The 20,886-nt window shown below is 32.5% G+C and overlaps 1 protein-coding gene across 1 annotated transcript in view; it reads right to left on the bottom strand.

The window, feature by feature from the left end:
• Positions 1-4,640: 4,640 nt before the first annotated feature.
• The window catches only part of LOC130891864 (probable G-protein coupled receptor 158), a 419,687-nt gene continuing 403,441 nt past the window's right edge, over positions 4,641-20,886 (bottom strand). Inside the window, exons 11-12 of the mRNA XM_057796922.1 lie at positions 9,598-9,937; positions 4,641-5,038 (exon numbers count right to left, since the gene is read on the bottom strand). Of these exons, the coding sequence (XP_057652905.1) occupies positions 4,701-5,038; positions 9,598-9,937 (678 nt within the window). The 3' untranslated portion in view covers positions 4,641-4,700. The remainder of the gene's footprint in view (positions 5,039-9,597; positions 9,938-20,886) is intronic.

The following is a 20,886-nucleotide window of genomic DNA, read 5'->3' as shown; positions in this document are numbered from 1 at the left end:
TTTTTATTACCGATAGAGGGATAAATCCGTGCTCCTTCTATACCCCTATGTTATATGCAATACACATGACCATGTAAAACATTTTCAAATTATTAACTATTATTAGCAAAAAACTATTGTAGGTATCTATTATTCTTATGGTATTTCTTTTGATTCAAAATTCAAAAAATCTAAGAGTTAATTTTAATTAATATACCTTAACAATTGGTACTACAGTTCGGTGTGAGTCTTGGCCTCCCCGAAAATTCGCCTCCAAACTGATCTGTTCTTCACCAACGTTCCCCATCCCTTCACATTCGTTATTTGTAAGTCTTTGTGAACCTGATCAGTCCATCTGATATGGGGCATGCCTTTTTTTCTACGACTGTATATTTTGGCATGATTCTCGTAGGCATCCGCTGGTCCTCAATTCCTTGAATGTGGCCAAACCATCTCAACATTTTGAGTTTTATTGAATTTGAAGATGTTTTCATTGCTTAGTATTTCATCGATTTCTCTATTATTTCAGATTCTCCAGTCTGATTCGTTCATTCTAATTCCTCCATATATTCATCTGATAATTTTTCTCTCAAATATCCTTAATTTTTCTTGGTCTTTTTGTGTCATCACTCAATATGCACTGCCATAAACTATAATTGGTCTTATTAATGTCCTGTAGTTTTTTAACTTCATTCTTCTAGTTATTAGTTGGCAAAATAAGCTCTATTACCACTTTGTATTCTTTTTTCTTTGGCAGTGTTTCGTTTGGCTTGGTTGTTTACATTGTAATGTTCTCCTTATTTATTTACACTATTTCTATGCATGGGGTGAATCAAAAAACATTGTGTCTTACGTTCTCAATTTATTTAAACACTATAAACACACTTAACTAACTTATAATAATTCACTTATCTCTGACACTTAACTAATTTGAATAATTTATTCAAATTCTTCGATTACTTTCTATTTCATTCTGTTGACTACGAATATTTATTATAAACTATACTTCACTACGCTACATAAACTCCTTATATTTATCTTAAAAGAAGTCTCAAAACTTCTAGAAAATAAAGAGAGAGAAATGCTTAATTGTCAAAAAATTGTTTTAATTTGTAGACAAAAGCTTGTAAGAACTAAAAAACAAACATAAGAATAACTAAATAACGATACAAATAAAATAAATATATAATATATAATAAATAAATAACAAAAGGTAATAGTAATAGGTATTATTAAATATAATAATAATAATAATAATAAGAAAGAACAACTTATCATGGACTCTGTGATACTTTGGCAAGCACAGAGAGATCACCGGATTATACACACTGCTTTCGTGGATTATAAGAAAGCGTTTGATAGTGTACCTCATTCCAGGCTTGTGAGCCCAACTATTGTAAGCTTCCTTTCAACAACGATGAAGGGATGACGAATGAGCCTACATCTTCAAATCGGTCCAAACTCCCTCAGTACTGACGAAATACCCATTCGTCGGAGAATATACTAGGACGACTCCCTGACTCCGTTGTGGTTCTGCCTTGCAATGAATACCATATCTACCATGCCCAATGATACAAAGTACGGATTCAATATTAAAGCGAACACAGACACAACTGTACCATCTCCCATTTTTTTTATATGGACGATATCAAGCTATACGCAGCAAATAAGCGTCAAATCAATCACCTTCTCGATATAACACATCGATTCTCCACCGATATACATATGGAGTTTGGACTGTCTAAGTGCAAGACTCTACATATCCAGAAAGGTATTGTCATGAACGGAAATATGCAACTTCCCAATTAAATGCAGGCAAATTAGTCCAGGCAATCAGCTATGCCACACCTGTTTTAACGTACTCTTTTGGAATCTTGAAGTGGATGAAAACAGAGCTAGAGGGTATTCAGAAGTTTACACGAACAATGATGACGAAGAACAACAACCACCACCCGAAGTCATCCACTATTAGAACAACATTACCCCAAAAGGAGGGTGGGAGAGGCTTGATCGACCTTCTTAACCTACACTCTCGACAGGTAATGAAACAACGTGAATTCTTTCATACTAAATCGGAAATCTCAACTCTGCACCGAATTATATCTAAATCGGATTAGGATTATTCACCCTTCAACCTCGCATCGCTAGAATCTGACTTAAATATAGTATTGGACTCCGAGAAGCTGGAACAGTTGTCACGAAAGGTACTACACGGTAGACATCATCATGATCTTAACCAACCGCATGTTGACAAAGAAGCTTCAAACAGATGGCTTACTAGCGGCAATCTCTTTCCAGAGACCGAAGGCTTCATGGTGGCTATCTAGGATCAAGTTATTAACACGAATAACTACAAGAAAAATATTAAGGAACCGAACACTCAATCTGACAAATGCAGAAAGTGCCAACAAACATCATCCGCCAGAAACTGGCCAAGAAGCTCGGTCTTCTTGTATACACCGTATTACAAGTATCAGCCGCAGAAGGTGCTCGAAAATAACAATTTTAGACTCTACTACGATAGGTCCATTATCACCGATAGACAGGTGACGAATAACAGACTTGACATCATGGTGGTTGATAGAAGAGTCAATTTAGTCCTTCTTGTCGATGTAGCTATACGGAACGCTCATAACGTTCTCAGCAAACACCAGGAGAAACTGGCCAAATATGCGGACCTCGCAATTGAGATTAAACAGATGTGGCACATCGCCAAACCTTTAATATTGAATACTTGCCACACAATGCGCAAGCTCATTATGTGAATTCAGGATAGGTAAATAATACCGGCTCTAAGCTGAGTAGTGCATAAGTCTTTCGCATAATAATAATAATAATGAGAAACAAATAAATAAATCGACCTTCCTAGAAATTATTCAAAAGAAACAATGTAAATAAACCACCTGCCATAATTTAAACTTATATAACACAAACACCAAACGGATTTCTCGGTTTATAAAAAGTATTTGAAAGCGCTCATTCGTCGAATTTTGGAATTCCAATACATTTATAGGCAAGACCGGCTCTAAGGCGTTCGTAACAATATTTTATTCGATATATTTAAATTCATTGATCTATCTATTTAACTACAGCTTAGTAAATTATGCAAATTTTTGCATTTTGTATTGTCTATTGTAAGGTATTTCCAAGTTAATTGGACATTACAGTGTGTTGCAAATGCAAATCATGATGGTTAACTTTTAAAATAATAATGTTTTCCGAGTGATCTACTGCCCCAACTAACGTTCTATAAATTTTTAATTGCATTGACGAACACATTTAGTTATTTAGTTTTGAACATTTAATTGTTTTATTTCTTGTTTAATAGACAGGAAAGAATTAGATCAATTGGACCAGTGATTGTCCACGATTTTATGATTTATGCTTTTTAAGGTACTGAATATGTATAGAGAGTACTTACGATTCCTGGAAAAATCCTTGGATTTTTAATGACATTTTCCTTGGAAGCTAGGATTTTGAAAAAACAAAAAAAGCGCGTCCTGTCGCGATTTTCTGCTTCCTGCCATGTTCATACATTGATAGGTCTTTTTTGGAAATCTTAAAAATAGTTATTCAAGACCAGGAGAGTTTTGCGAATGTTCATACATATTTTATTAAGTATTTTGGATGCCAAAAAAAAATTTGATAATAAAATCGATGATAAATTATCGGAAATCAGAAGATCGCGCAGGACACGCTTTTATTATTATTTTTTTTTTGCAAATTTTTCCAGGAAAATGTTAATGGGAACTCAAGAAAGTTTCCACGAATCGTAAGTACTTTTTGTACACTTTCTGGTTAATAAACAAGTAAAATATGACATGATGTACGGGGCTATTTGGTAATTTATAACATTTTTATAAATTTTGAATGGTTAATATTCTCTAATTATATTCATAATAGTTATTCATTAAATAGTTTTTATCAAATGACTCATGAAGCTATTCTTTTAAAATTTCTAGTTTGAAGGGTTTGAGCTAGGTAAGGGAACTATAGCACTAACGATAATCATTTTGTATCTACTTATACTGAATTCAAGAATCCCTTCAATTGAACATCAATATTTCTACATATTATAATAATGTTTGAAATCTTCAATCTTTTTTACACACATAAGTTTCTGAAGTGTATTTTGAAGTACTTAAACGTACAAAATGACCCTTCGTTCGCTGCTGCTGACATAGAATATAAAAAATAGTTTTAATGTTGGTACATTATGTTCTACAATGTTTTATGACATTCAGATTACAAGGGATTTGGGAATTTTAATAGCACAATTTCAGCTCTTATTTTCGTTCTTCTACATAATTTTACCTAATATCGTTTTTTAAAAATCCAGCCAATATTTTTTACTAGTGCTTTTATAAAATATTCAGTGCCGGAATCTAGAAAGTAACCACAATCGGTCAAGGTAATATAAAATGTATGTACGTCAATGTATTGTTTTGAACATTATTTTTTTTGTCTTCTAATGCCTCCATATGGTAATCAGACTTTTTTTTAAAGAAGGTAAAAGATTGATGCATATAAGAAACATGTGTTGGTTATACTAGTTATTCTATTTCTGGCAGGACGATACCAGATTCCTGCTATCAACTACTTTGATGAATTTTCAACTAAAAGTTTTTTTGAGAGGTGATATAGAAAACAAACTACAGATATATATACCTAGATACAACCTTTATTTCACATCAGGTACGTAGTAAATAAAAAAGAAATTATTAAACAGTAATTTCATCAGTAAATCTGCTCTTATCATCTAAGTTGATAACGATGGAATGCGTTCTAGCGTGTCCCGACATTAGATATCTGCCGTTGCTGTCAGTTGCTGAGGGTTTTTCTTTGTATTTAACTTCTGGAGTTGGCGGAGGATATGTTGAACTGGATGCTGTATTTTCAGTTGTTTCATTTGAAACGATATTCTCATTATGTTCAGGGTTATCCTTCATTGTAGATGTATCGCCATTCGCTTCGGGTTTAACCTCTATGGCAAATGATACGCTCTGTCTTTTTATTTTTAGTGTAGATACATCTTCAATATTCGTGTCGGCTATGTTATCTGGAATAATATCAAATTTTATTTATTGTTTGCTAAAATAACGTATATAAACACGTTAATACCATGCAAGATATAAAAAATAGTATAACTTGACCAGTGCCAGTACCAAGGTATAGTGTAGTTAGAACTATATGCTATTAAAGTGATTTGATAAATGTTTGAGAGGCTTAGTGAACGTGTTTATTTTAGTATTCAGCTCTGAACGAATTTAGTAACAAATGTTTTTCAGTACTTAATATGTATTGGTTGATGTTTTATTCTTCTTATTTCGAACAAAGGAAAATAAGAAATAAAACATTTTCTGAAAATTTCATCAATATTCAGTAGTTGATAATTTTTATTCCCATTTTACGAATACGAATTCTGATGAAAGGTATTATATCACTAATAATATGGAATTAGAGAGTTGCCGTTTTACAAAGATTTGGTATTCAAATTTGAAATGGAGCTACAGAGCTTCCAATTGCTCCTTTTTATTCTCGGTATTGCAGATCTGAATTTTTAACTCACTTTGGTACAGTATTTAGGAAAACAGAAAAATTTTATTTCAGAAACATTCTATTAAAGAGGCACAGTTATTTTATCTTCCCTTTAAAAATGGTTTATTTTGCTAAAGCAGTTTCAAGGTGGAAAAGACGTATCTGACAAGAATATAACAAGTTTTCAGTTAATAACTTTTCAGGGGATAAAAATGTGTAGAGAGACAAATCAGCCGTGCAAATAATTTGATGAACCTGTCTTGATACACTAAGAGACAGGGCATTTATATATTATACTCAACCAAAATTATATTGAATTTTTTCGTTGATATACTTGGAATATAGAAATATTTCATTTATTAATGAGTATACAATTAGAATGTTATTCTTATAAATACTTGAAATGAAGAAATAAATTACGTCAAACTTAAACAATCTGGTATCTTTTGTTTTTCGCCTATTAAGATTATGAATTATGTTGAAAACTATGAGAAAATAAATAATTGGTAATTTTAGTTCCATATTAGATTCCATCTGAAATTATTTTGATTCAATTATCAATATGTTCTCAACGTTTTCTCATCCTGCTGATACTATTTGATGGATGTGTCACAATTACTTTATTATTTTGACGATTTTCAACTTAATTTTGAGCTGCTTTCATAGATTTTCAATGGACTTAAAACATTATGAAGCTATTACACCCTATTATTTCAGAAATTTTTTTATCAATCTTTTAGTATACATCGTCAAGACCTAACTACTAATTCCAATACCAAATCAACATATTTCTCATCAGTTGAAGTAGGTTGGATGGGAGTTAAAGTTTTGTTCCTATTATAGTACTTTCCCAAAACACTACAATTCCCTCATATTATGAGAAATATCTGGCAGCTTGTCGTCTTGGAGCTTGAGAATCCGAAGTCTTTCAAATCTGATCTATACTCTAGTTTTATTTCATCTAAAAAAGAACGTTTCCAATTGATAGATAATATTCTGAGATTATCAAATAAGGCGGTTAATTTTATTTTATCTTGACAATTCAGGTACACTTGAGTGTCTTATACAGTACCAGCCTCAAGCAAAAAATCTGAAGAGAAGCATTTAGATTTATTCTAGCAATTTGGTTCAAAAAGGAATTCTTTTCCAAATACTTTGCATATTTTTTTAATCTGTAAAACACCTACTATTTCTGTGATGTTTCTATGATATTATTATTCACTGAATATAAATGGCATTTTAGTCCTCACTGTATTTGGAATACAGGTAAAATGTTGTCTTATTGCTAAATCTATTATTTATAATAATATTTTATACACCATCACACATCTTAAGCTATGCAGTGTTAAGTTTGTTACACTATTTGAAGAATCTCCTTTCTAAAATACCGAAAACCTTTGAGTAATTTTATTAAAATTCTTCAGATTCATTAAGAGTATATATAATGTTTTAGTTCAACAAGAGTGTATCTGACATTCTCATAATGTACAATGTTGGCTGTTTCCGATTCATTTAGATAGTACGTTAAGCATATTTTATTAGGATTGATGATCTTTGGCTGGATGGAACTGAAAAATAAAAAGTAATTTACTCTATATTCACCCTGAATTCGTATGTTCTTGGAACTTTGAATAAGGAAAAGCATTAGGTCTCGCGGCATCTATATGCGAAAAGTAGAATCTGTGGGTTTGTCTCAAAAAGTTTGGATTGAATTTTAGCGCACAACGTTAAGAATACAGATGACTATAGTATGTACAATGAGTGAATTCAAAATTCCTCACATATGATGTGAGAAGAAAGTTATTAAATATACTTTATACGCGATGAAGAGCATATTCCCTATATACAATTTTAATATTAAGTGGCATCTCATATGATTTTGATACATTGACAGCATAGTATGTGAAAAAATTCGGCTATGACTTGCATTGGTATTTACGAGGTGAATTCTTTTATTAAATGGTGAGTAAGGCGGAAGGAAATCCAAGATTTTTAGTGGCCAGAAACTAGCGAACCAAAAGTCTGTGGTACGACAAGTTCTCATCATGAGGAAGTAAGCTGCTGGCCAATTTTTAGTTCTCTTTCTTAGTAAATAATTTTGGAAACGTTCCAGTACGCCCTCGTAAAATTCAAGTTTACAAGGGGAACGTTGGAACGAACGAATATATGTTATTGAAGTCGAAAGACGTATGACTAATCCTTATCCTTAATTGACTCATTTCCATTATTAAATCGCCCAGAGTACTTAAAGTGAGTTTTTAGAGTTACAACATTATCACGACAAATAGATTTGAGCGTTACCTGCGTTTCTTTGGCACTTTTTTTTCAACTTAAAACAAAACTTGTATCTTCTTGAAGCGGCTATAGTGATATACTGATAAGAGAGTACAGATTTGAGCTTGTTACAACTTGTCCCAATAAACGATATACTAGTTGAAACGCATTAATTGATCTTATTTTTTAATCAAGCCTCTTATATTATAGTCAACTACAGAGTAGTTGAAAAGTTTGAGTATCTGGTAACAAATAACGCAGAGGGACTTATTCCATTAACTTACAGGTTTTTTAATCGAAGGTTCCAACAAGACCATTCATTTATGGTCTTAGTACTATTATGTACGGCTGTAAAGTATGAACCTCTCAAGAGAGATATACGAGGATATATTGAGAAATTCTTAGCCTACTATAGAACCAAACAAAATTTCAATGTCAAAATATTTATTACTCAACATATTCTCCTCTTAATTGGATACATTTATTACAGCGAACCTGCAACGTCTTTCAAAAAAATGTTTCTTCTTGCTCTGCAAATCAGCTTTTATAACCTCCTCGTTGGAAGAAAATTTACGACCTTTTAAACTTTTTTTCAGTTGAGAAAAGAGATGATAGTCGGACATCAGGAAGTTTTGAATGGCAACATGAGATTTGTGTGCAGGGGCGTCGTGCTGCAAAAACAAAACACCTTTGGATTTTCCGCGTCTTTTCTCCTTAATTTTTTCCCGTAGAGTGGTCAGTAATATCGAATAGTAATTAATTAATAATCCAGTTATTGTTCTACCCTTATCCAAAAATCAATCATAATTACTCAATGTCAATCCCAAAAAAACTGAAGCAAGAACTTTTCCAGTAGATTTTTGGTAGGTCTTGGAGAACCAGAGTGTCGCCATTTCATCGATTGTTGCTTTGTTTCTGGACCGTAAAAATGTACCCTAGTCTCATCCATAGTAACAATTCGGCTTAAGAAGTCTACATTGTTTTCACGGTCGCATACGAAGGACATTGATCACCAAGGATATTAAGCATATCTTCGTAAATCTGCTTACCTCTTAACCCTTTTGTTTCTTTTCATTTATTGCGTAACTCTGGTTTACTTTTTTGACGTCAAACTTTACACTGACACTTCTAATAAGTTATTGTTTGTTGCTATGGTAACACGTTATTTTGTTTATGCATGGAACTGGTCTAGGCTAACTAGATATCAATATATAGTCGTATTAAGGAAAATTTATGGATCTTTAAGAGGCATGAAAACTGAAGAATATAGAATAATTGAAAATGAGAGAGTTGAAGACATTGATAAAGCCCCAAATATTCTTCAAGTAGAAGCAAGACGTTTGTCTGTAGTGGGTTGGACATGTTAGGCAATAGATTTATTAGAGAATCTGAAAACCAGCATGGGAAGGACTAGGGACTTCAAACTAATAAAAGTTCAATGTTTTCTGGAGAGACAATATTAAGAAAGATTAGAGCGCTGGGTATACGAAATAATAGTGAAGCAATATATATATATATATATAGATGGAAAGTGATAAAGTTATAGTTTAATGTATGTATCTGTATCTAAATTACGGACTTTATAGTATGATTTTGATTACAGCTTCATTTACTTCTTACTTCTTTTGCAATATTGTCTTCATTTTACCAAAATTATGATCTGAATCGTGATTTTCTAATTTTTTTATAGCGACATTACACTCTTTATTTATTTATTATCTATAATCAACCTGTAGGTTTCTCAATGAATCATTACTATAAAATGTTTTTGTATCTCTGTAATGGCGAGCCACGATTTCATCTCACCTATACTGCTACTAGGTTTTATCAAATTTCGATTCGAGTTATCGTGTGTCCTGGCAGCATCCTGCATAGCAATTATTTTAGAAGCCAAATGTCGATTTCCCATCCTCATATTTCTTTCGCGTAAAATTTCAAGCTGCGTGTAGAGCCTCAAGAATTCTTCTTGGACATCCTGTTCATTATATTTCGAATAAGAGAAATCCACTGGCCCTCCTCCTGTAGATGAATTGGTGCTGTATTGTGGATTATCGGATCTGCTCTTACTGATAAATTTCGAGGACGGTGTTTTTGATACCATAGAACTTTCATCAGCGCGTCCTTTGTTTTTGAACACCATGAATACCTGTAAGAAGGAGAAAGACATAAATTAGTGAAATTTTTTGAGATGTTTTATATTATAACTGAATAAGATTTTTGTACATGAATATATGTTTGAATTGAATTGAATTGAAAAATATTGATGCTGATTTTTTTTATATTATTGTGTTATTTACATATTATAATTATAAATTTCTCTAGTTTCTCATTTCTTAAACTCTTTTATATGTTTTTGCCTTGATTATAGGTCTCTTCATATTAAAAATTAGATTTTAAAACATGTGAAAAATTAATGTTTCGACTTATTTCGAACTTTATCAAAATATGATTTTTTATTGACAACTTACATAAATATATTAATCAGTGGATCATCTGCAATTTAAATATCAAAATCAAAATCCTTTTTTTTTGTTGTTACATTTCAAACATTTGTAATAATCCTCGATTAGATTATTTCTAATTTGTGTGAATTTATAAAATAGTACTATAAATTTTATTCAAATTGTTTAGGTCTTTTTTGTCATTTCTTTCTCGTTCTATTATTTGTATTTGCAGTGTAATTTCAACAATCTTTTTTTCTGTCAATAATTTACTATCGTTGCTGGATTCCCCTTAGTCTTGTAAAGCTGTGTCCACACTATGTCAATAGACGCCATTCGACTTTGTCAATCGACAATGTTGAACAAGCGCAGACGTGTTGCCCGAGTTTGTCCCATCATGTCGTGTCTAGTCGAACCAAAACCAAACCAGGTCAGCCCGTATCAAAGGCAATCGAATCGGAAACAAAAAACAGTGTAGACGAGTCGCTTTGACCTCTATTCGACTTTTGCTAAAAAGAGTTTTAGTCACGAAGAAGTTGTTATATTTATTCATAAGTATCGTAATAGGAGTAATCTATGGGCCACCAGTTATCCAAACTATCAAATTAAAAATTATAAACATCTCAATTCTATGCTTTGTTCCTCCTCGAAGAAGGCTAGGTCGTAGCCAAAGCCTCCTTGGGAGGTGACGGCGGTCCAACTATGGCTATGATATTTGCAGTTGCAGCCGCCACACAATCTTCTTCATCACTATTTTTTTCAATCATAAGTTAATTGAAAGCACTTCGTTAAACTATCAGATGAATGTCGGTCGACACGTCCACGTGTACTGGTGTACTGGCCAATGTGGACAAGCCAAAAGTCGAACGTGTCGGTCGACAATGTCGATTTGATTCAAGTTTTTTTCACGCAAGAATCTCGTCATTGATCTGAATAAATAATAATGTCACGGTGAAAGCTCTAGACTAAATGCTGGATCTGGTAGGAGTTCAATACCACCAAATGCTTCGATCTTATTCTGCGTAACTTTTGCAGGATGTGGTTTGGCATTGTCTTGTTGTAAGAAAGTTCGGTTATCTAAATCTGGATATTTCTCCGATAAAACATCATAAACTCGCTATCCACTATGTAACTCAGCATTGATAGCTCAACCGTCTGGAATGATTTCGAAGTAGACTAAATCTTCATAATCCAACCAGACATATAACAAGACTTTCCGCTCGAATCGACCTCTGTTTGCGAAGAGTACTGGCCAGTTTGCCATTGCTTAAACGCTGATTTTCCATGTTCAGATTGTTCATATGAATTTCTATTATAATTATAATCTATCTAATAAAACGATCGGGTCAAGGAGTCGTTTGGACTTGAGTTACTCTAGCTCTGAGGTACAAGATGGAAATTATTGAAACCCCAGTCGATATCACAGTTCGTCCATTTTATTTTTAAATTTCAACGAAGGTATATTTTAATTATTTATTTTCAAAGGTCACTTTGTCGATGGACATGCATACTGAGCTACCTGAATGCGAGAAATTCGATTGAAATTTTATATTTTCCGAACATCACTCTATGAATACAAATGAAAATAAATACATGATGAACACGCAGTTCTACGGAGCCAATTAAAATTCAGTAATGTCTGATATCTCTTTATTCGCATTTATTTCCTCTTGAATAAATTATGATTTGAAATAGCATAAATTATAGTTATGAATAAAAATGAATGAAAATCGTACAATTTAGTTTTAAGCTAATTCGACCTAACCTAACATAACCTATTGAGCGTTTATTGGTACATTACACGAAGTCAACAACTTTTCAGAAACCACTTCCAATCCTTCCAAAAGTGAGTAATCTTTAGAAGGCGAAAAACAACCAATTTGGCTTAGTAGATAGATGGTACGTCAGGGCTATTCGTTGGAAAATCCACATTTAGACATCCTGTAAATACTACCATACGGAACCTACCTATGGGGATGGGCATTGTCCTGCATTAGGATGAAATTTTCGCCGTTGAAACTGGGGGAGGGAACGACGTAATTCCCTAAAATTTCTATCGGTTCGCCGTTAATCCCTACGCTCCTCTGCTAGCTTCAAAAAAACCAACTCAGTTTTTGCTTCTAATGAAATGCTCGCCCAAACCATCCAGGAACCTCTTTCGAAAGGGACGTTTTTTTATGCAACACTGCGCCAATCTTTCTCTAGGTCTTCTGTGGTCTTACCCTTTTTTATCGCTATCATGGAGGCACACTCTGTTTTCGTCTGAGAAGAGAACGAAGTCCTATTGTTCGTCAGTCCAATAAACGTGTTCTCTGATATCGTAGAGCTCGGTGAGCTGAGGTTAATTTGGGGCTAGTAGCTCGCCTTTTTGGTTCAAGGTTTGCTGCTCCAAGTCTTTTTCTGAATGTATTGCTACTTACAGGACTCCTCGCGTTTTCTGAGTTCTTGTTGGACCTGAACACCAATAAGGGCCCGATTTCTCAGCTATGTGCTGACAATGAATCAGTCATTTCTCTCGGATGTGCACTTTTTTATTTCAGAAACGCCTCTTCGATGAAAGTAACCAGTCTCTTGGTAACGACAGTCAATTCTAGACACAGCTATTGACTCATGTTCAGTGCACTGGTCACTTCTGGCTGACTTTGGCTTTGACGCAATAGGGTGACCGCTTGTGCAGCTTTATCACTTGTGTCCATTTTCAGATAGAACTCTTGATTGTTGTTAACAAAGTGGTGGGTTGGGTAGATAACTAGAGTCAGTTACCCCTAATTAACACTATTATAAACAAGCATAAAAAGGGTGGTTACCAATAAAAACACATTCGTGGACTGTGAGAGCAATAAAACATTATAATATTTTGCAGCTAATGCCATTAGCTTTAATATTTCAGTAAGAAAAATAAAATTTCGTGTTCAGTTTCGTTGTCAGTGACTTGCGATCGCAAGGGTGTCTCTTGAGTCGATTTTTTTTTGCTCACGAATGTAGTAGGATATCGTTACCTTCCTTTTCAACCCCAATACTTAGTGAAGATGAATAAAAATTTCTTGAACAAGAATCTTGTACGATGTTATAAATGATACTCGAGCTGTCGGTCGATGTTGATGGTCGCAACGTAGATGGCGGCTCTGTCTCTTAATTTTTAAAACGGTCTCTTATAACATTGGCTGTAATAGCCCGAAACATAAAGTTCGTTGGGTTAAATATGCCTTTGCATTTCAATTTGTGCTACCTCCGTAAACGTAGAATATTCTGACATTTTCTATCGTCTCATCGTCTCACTTCCACTTAACATAATGAACAAACATGAAATTAAATAAATAAAGTAGGACTTTTGAATGGTTTTTATGTTAATTCTATGAAACCGGCCTAAACTAGGGACATTAACAAGAGTCTGTTATGCCGATGTGTTTTAGTTAAAAGCTGTAGGTACTCAGAAATATACCTTAAGTTAGTTTCAATTATATTTATTAAATGACAGAAAAACGTGATTGGGAAAGAATACGACAATATTATAATATCATAGGAGGTCTGGCTATAAATAACGAGAGCCTAGACGCCGCCCTAGACGGGTGGGATAAAAAACGAGTAATGCGTTGGGTATTTAGATATCTATACACGTCCCAAAATACGTTTCGGTCACTATTATAATATTTGTGCAAAAGCGATTTGAAACTAACGAATTTTTTTCTCGTGCCGAACACCATGTGTGACGAAAAACAGGAGAAACGTATCAATCTCAAAACTCCGACTGAATGCTATAAATTGTTGTTGCAAGAGGCCTATGGAGACAATTCTGTATCTTGTGCATGTGTGTGGTGTAAGCGCTTTAGTGAGTGCCGAGAGAGCACTGATCGCCCTGTGACTGTTTCAACTCCAGAAACAGTGACCAAAATCAACCAAATTGTACGTGCAGATCGCCGAATGAGTATCCGGATGATTGCCGAGGCTTTAAACGCCGATAAAGAAACGGTTAGAAACAGTTTACACGAGGAATTACACATAACAAAGTCAGTGCGAAGATGGTGCCAAAAAAACTGACTCTTGACCAAAAGCTCTTGCGTCAACGGGTCTGCTCAGATTTCCTTGAAAGGATAGAAACAGATCTGCTTTGAAAAGGACCCGATTTGAGTCGATGGAAGTGGTAAAGCAAAAAACGGCAGAGCTCCTAAAGTCTCTCATCAAAGAAGACTTCCAGCACTGCTTCGATCAATGGAAAAAACGTATGGAAAGGTGTGTGGCGAGGGGAGGGCAGTATATTGAAAGGGAGCATTCGAATGTAGAATAATTTTTATAATAAAACCCTTTTTCGTAACCAGTAGCCAGACCTCGTATATCTTAGTAGGTTAGTGGGTGGGCAAGGACCATTAAGCACATAGGTATTCTGATAGGCACGTCGTGTCGTACCTCAGTAGTCTGGTTAAAGTAACCGATACACTAGTACACTTCCAGAAATTTGAGCTTCTGGTACTTAAGTAATATATTATATATAAATTTCTTAAGAAATTTTTTTTTCAAATGTTTTTAGAACCATGATAATCGTCTGCAGTTTCGTATTTTAACACATCCAGGCAGCAACTTTCTAGAATAATTTTTTAGTTTATCAAATTATGTGAAGTCGCCAAGATAATTCCTTTACCTGGATTTCAAAAAGGGTCATTACTAATGACAGATAAATTTGGGGATATACACTTAAAATATGAAACAAATAGTTTCCTGTCAATTTGCTTTAATTTAGGCTATTTCTACTTTCGAGCAAAGTGAATAATAGTGAAAAATGTCGATGTCAGTTATTGAAATGAACGTAGGAGAAGTTAGAAGTTGGTTTGCTAAATTTTCACGTTTACTAAATAGAAAGTCTTGGAAAGTGGAGAAACATCGTGGAGGTGTAGCCAAAAGAAGCCGCGTTACAAAGCATGAGATTACAGTATTGAAAAGGGAACATGATATCCAGGAAAGAAGATGAGCGCAATCATGGAGCATTCGAAACGGAAGTGAGCAGAAAATTTATTTTAAGTGCATGCAAGAGGAAAACAAGAGAACATATCAATGGACTACGTATCATATGCATATATAGCTAGTCAATATAGACAGTATCATTTATATATTTATTGTTGAAATTTAGGTACTATTATATGAATGTGGCTTTTAAATAATAAATTAGTGAAAGTAAAGTGCACCATTTGTTTTTCTTTTTACAAACACGGCAACCAATTTACCTATAGGCATGAGGCATTTAATGAACCCTTAAATTCTGGCGACCAATTTATATGTCAGATTAGAGAATCAGGAGGAATTTACTAGCGCCGAAATTATAACACCTGAGTCGACTGTGCTTAGGTTCTCAAGGTTGATAGGTAGAACAGACTGAGAAAAATTATGTTGTCCACGGGCTCTTAGACTAATATATTTATCTTATTACGTATTTAACTTTCTATGTACCATAAATAGGGATTCAAGTGGTTCAATTCACAATTTTCTAACGTGATAGTGCCAATGTTCATCAACTTATCACTACGCTATTTTTCTTAATTTTTTTCTATTGTTTTCGATAGTAAGTTGTTAAATGTGTTCCTAAAGGAAGAAGTCTCACAAAGGTAAATTTGAGAGGTTAAGGTAATAAAGCGAAGCTAATACAACGACGCATGGGTTTATAAAATGATTTATTTTCAAGGCGAATGTTTTCTGTCACGTATCTTGAAATAACAAACGAACATTTCCCATGTTGTAAGAAGCAGAAACTTTTTTCTCACGAGAATGTTTCTGTCATAGTAACCCTATATATTACATTACATAAATACTTCGTGGTTGAAAGACTCGGTCAATTGCCTTTTGATGTAATAATATCAATAAAGTATTTCTTTCTCTAAATACTTCATGAACAGTGACTATATTTATTATTTTATTATTTATTAGAATATCCCAATAAGGATTTTCTTTCAATATCTATATACTATAATATTTTTTGTGTGTCATTTTCAATATGTTATCAACAGAATATTTACGTACAACTGTTTCCGTGGTGTCTAAAAATGTATCATGTTAAGGAATAAGTTACAGATTCTAAACAATTTAATAGCTACACATTATGTCATGAAAATGGAATTATACCCTCGTAAATGTCGTTATTGTGTACTAAATAAATTGCTTCGGTATTTATCTTTTGTGTTGAGTGTTGCGCCATACAATAAATAGATCGATTTCTGTCAGACCCTACGGCTTATTGGTGGACATTTTAATTTTAAGTATTAAGATACACATTAAATGATAAAGTTTAACACAATGATAATCAACTATATGGTTTTCAAACAACTCACACACAAAATGTTCCCCAAACTCTAGATTGTGGGAGTTCTAACTCGACATAGTATTATCTGAATAATATGATATGATCATTATTAATAATAATAATACTTTGAACACTGTCTAAATTAATTAATAAATGAACATTAAATAGTGGTTCACATCTTACTTAACAGAGCGAATGTAACCTTTTGATGTTTTTTTCAAAAGTTTACCTAAAGAATTACAAATCTCTTTCCTATTTCAGGACCAACCCTCATTTGGAGTTAATCAATTATATTTGCCAGTCAAAAGGTCGACGAAACTCTTCACGTAATTAATATCCTTAGCTTTTACACGGAATATCTTACATGATTCAATTAACACTTCTCTTTATTAATTTGAGTGTTACTAAATATTTTATTTTGTTTCTAAAAATAGACGTTTATTTTAAGAAACAACATATATTGCCCAAAATGATCAATACAATAATAATAAAACTGATTTAAATAACATTAGTGTAATTTATGCATCTTTATGAATCTTTTAGATTTTGGAAAAACAAAGTCTATAAAAATTCAACGCATTTAACAACCAACTAACCTCACCTAACCTATAAATGTCAACTTAATTTATATCGACCTAACCTATAAAATTTATTCTCATTTATATTCTAACCAATAAACATTGAGCTACATTCATAACGATCTAAGCTATTTTGAAATTTAATGTTATCCATAAATTAACCAATCAATATTAAACATCATTCACTACAAGTTATCATCAAACCCATAAAAATTCAACGTCATTCATAATCTAACCAATCAAACATTAATAAAAATTCCTATAGTAACCAGAATCGATATTTCTATCCATGTCACTTTGAATCCTATGAACTTGAAAAGTTTTACAAGAATTAATACAATTCAAAACCACCGAAAATCTTAATTAATTATTGTAAGTAAAATTTTATTATTGTTATACATTTATACAATCATATTTCTTATATTGTATTTGACCATAATTTCAGTTCCAGACGATGATTACATAAGTATTTAGGCGGGGAGCCGGTAACACTGAAAGTCCCGTCATGGCGGAATCAAAAAATTTTTATTTAAATAAATAGAACATAAGTATAGGAATAAATTAAGCTCGGTATGCGTGAATTCCTATTGTCGAAATTATTGAAAAAATGGAAAAATGTTTTACCGTCATCACGGATATTAATTTTTTTTTGTATTCGACAGTAAATTTTATTGGCTTTTAGAAAAAAATCACGCAAACCACTTGTTCTTGCCGGAAGGGTCTGGCATATCTATTTGAAGTGTGTGATGAGGGCTAAAATTTCTCCATCAATCCGGAAACTATTTTATTTTATTCATTTTTATGTAATTTTAAAATAGCTTGGTATGCGCGCCCAAAAACTGCCGGAAAAATCCCGCATACCATCTGTGCATAAACTATATTAGCATTTACTCCAAAATGTACGATGTTCTTTTCGCTATTTACCTTTAGCCCGAATTTTTTTGATTCCTTTTCCAATCTTTTTTATCCACTTCGGGTTCCGGATAGTGTTCAAAAATTCTTATAGTTATATTTTAAACTCTATCCACATTTTAACAATTCAGAATTTGTCAGATGTACCCTACGTTCGAAACATCAAGATGTTTTAACGTTGAGTCGAAACATAACAATGTAATACGAGCTGTTGTCAAAATATACGGTGAATCAATTTTTATAGCATCAATTACTTACGCTATATCTATTTCACCTCATATGTGCTGACAGTAGCTACAAGTTTGAACTCGTTCTAGTTTGTAAACTTCTTTAGTGCAGCGTCTGTCTAGAAGCATGAATTTACAAGACGTTTTCTGCTGAAAATAGTGCTAAAGAAGCTCACGAAATGCTAAAATCTGTATATGGTGATAATGTGGTAACTTTTGGAAGGTTTACAAACGGTATGACGGTATGAGTTATTCAAAAGATGTGTAAAAAGAGGACAAACATGTTCATTCAAATAGGCGAAGACAGACATGAAAAGTAGAGCAATGGCCATGTCTTTCTCTTTTTCTACGTCTCCTTACTCATCAGATTTAGCACCAAAGAACTTCTGGTTCTTCCTTTCCGAGATCAATTCTTCTAGGGAGCTTAATTCAAATTTTAGGTTATATATATATATATATATATATATATATATATATATATATATATATATATATATATACCAGGTTACTTTGTTTTAATACAATAATTCACCGTATTTTTTAACATACCTCATATATACAAGGTGAAAGTTCCACTGAGAATATAATATTCACTATAAAGTTATGCATTAGAGGCGTTTTAATAGTATGAAGTTTGTTAAAGAAAATTCGATTATAATCTTAAATGACATTGGTTTGATCAATATTATTATGAAAGAAGAAGAAGAAGAAGAAAGATTATAAAAAAATCAGTCAAACCGCTGAATAATTTTAGCGTTCCTTTTTTTCAACAACATGACAACTATAAACGAACGAATGAATACCTCTAAGTTCTAAGAGTCTAAGCAATCACAATGAATTTAAATCATCACTGAAAAGTTTTAATGATTTATCGACTTCAAGTATGTGTATCATCCATTACTATCCACCTATCTTGAGATGAATGTTATTCGATCCGACAAAATTGATGTTATATAGGCATCTAGGCCTTAACTACTAATTTTCATTTGCATCTGCGTCAACCATATGGAAAATATGGTGGTTGTAACCCAGTCAAGTTAAGGGTATAACCTAAGAGTGAAATATAGTAAGTTGTTATCTCTAAATTTCCACATGGTCACGTGTGAACGTCCTCAGATATTCAAGATCGGAGTTTACAAAAATCAGTCTTTTTTAAAAATAGATCACTTTATTCGTCTCTATTCGTATTTGCGTTATAAAAGTTGTGTAGCATTTCTATCTCTACAATCTTCAGATAATCAAGTTTTATATAAACTTTCAGCTTATTTCGTTTCATTCGGATGATGACTGCTTTTTTAGCTTAAGTGACTGCACTAAGTCGATACAATTCTCATTGGGATTCACAAACATAAAACCATAGAATGAATGTAAAGATTTTCGGTTTGTTTGTCCCATTAATCTTCCTTTCCGTATTGTTCTGAATTGCAAAGACAGATAAATCCCAATTAAAAAATATTTGTTTTAGTATTTCCACAGTATTTTCTTTCAGTAATCATTAAGGATATTGGAGCAATGAGCTTCTGGTTATTTACCGCAATTAGTGAATCATTATTCCTATTATTTAAAAGTTATTAACTCATATTTCGTGATTGCTATGAGTTCTTTTAGAAAAAAAATTAACCTCGTTTTTTTCTTATGCTTTTTATAATATTCATAGATGTAGCAGGAAAGGCTTACTCTTTCATATATTTCTAAAACGGAGAAATTTTATGATAGAACACCTAGGTTATTATTTCCAAAGTATTTTCTTTCAGTAATCATTAAAAATATTGGAGCCATGAGTTTCTGGTTATTCACTGTCATTAGTGAATGATTATTCATGTGAGTTTAAAGTAAAATCATATTTTCCCATTACCCCGATTACCATGAGTTCTTTTAGACAAAATTTATACATCGTTTCTCTCTTATGCTTATATATATATATATATATATATATATATATATATATATATATATATATATATACATATTTGAATATTGAATTTTGAAACCTATGAATTATTCATATATTAATTATTATTCAAATATATTAAAGTTAGTCCATAGATATATATTTTGATAAAGACTTAAAGAAAAGTCGAAACGTCAAGTTTTATCTTTTTTTCAAAAATTATTGAAAAAGCTAATTTTAAAACAGAAGAGACCTAAAATCAAGATAAAGATGCATTAATTATATATATATATATATATATATATATATATATATATATCATATATAACAATATCAAAATGTCAGATTAAAACTCATTTAGATATCTCATTTATTTCTAAAGCTAAATAAATCAAGCGGATATTCTAGTTTGAAAGATCTAGAGAGTCAAAACAAGTTTTAATTTAAGTTCAACTTGATAGAACTATGAACTTGAACAAGATTTCCCGCGAGTATAGAAAACTGAATGATTTGAAGATTGGGATATTCTTTATTCTGATTGTATGTGTAATGAGATTCTCAATTCAGCGAAATCTAATGAAATTATAAGTTTGAAATAATTAGTATATAAAGACTACGGATTAACTAAACTCAACAATTATAAAGCAATAGGAAAGGGTTGTCTCAGCTGATCATTGAGTTGGCTGCGATATTTGCTGAGAAGAATTTGGAGGGGAAATTTTTTATGGCAGAAACTTATTAGCTCAACTCAATATTGTAA

The sequence above is a fragment of the Diorhabda carinulata genome, chromosome 1, assembly GCF_026250575.1.
Source record: "Diorhabda carinulata isolate Delta chromosome 1, icDioCari1.1, whole genome shotgun sequence".
NCBI lineage: Eukaryota > Metazoa > Arthropoda > Insecta > Coleoptera > Chrysomelidae > Diorhabda > Diorhabda carinulata.
This window is presented reverse-complemented; position numbering and strand designations above follow the sequence as displayed.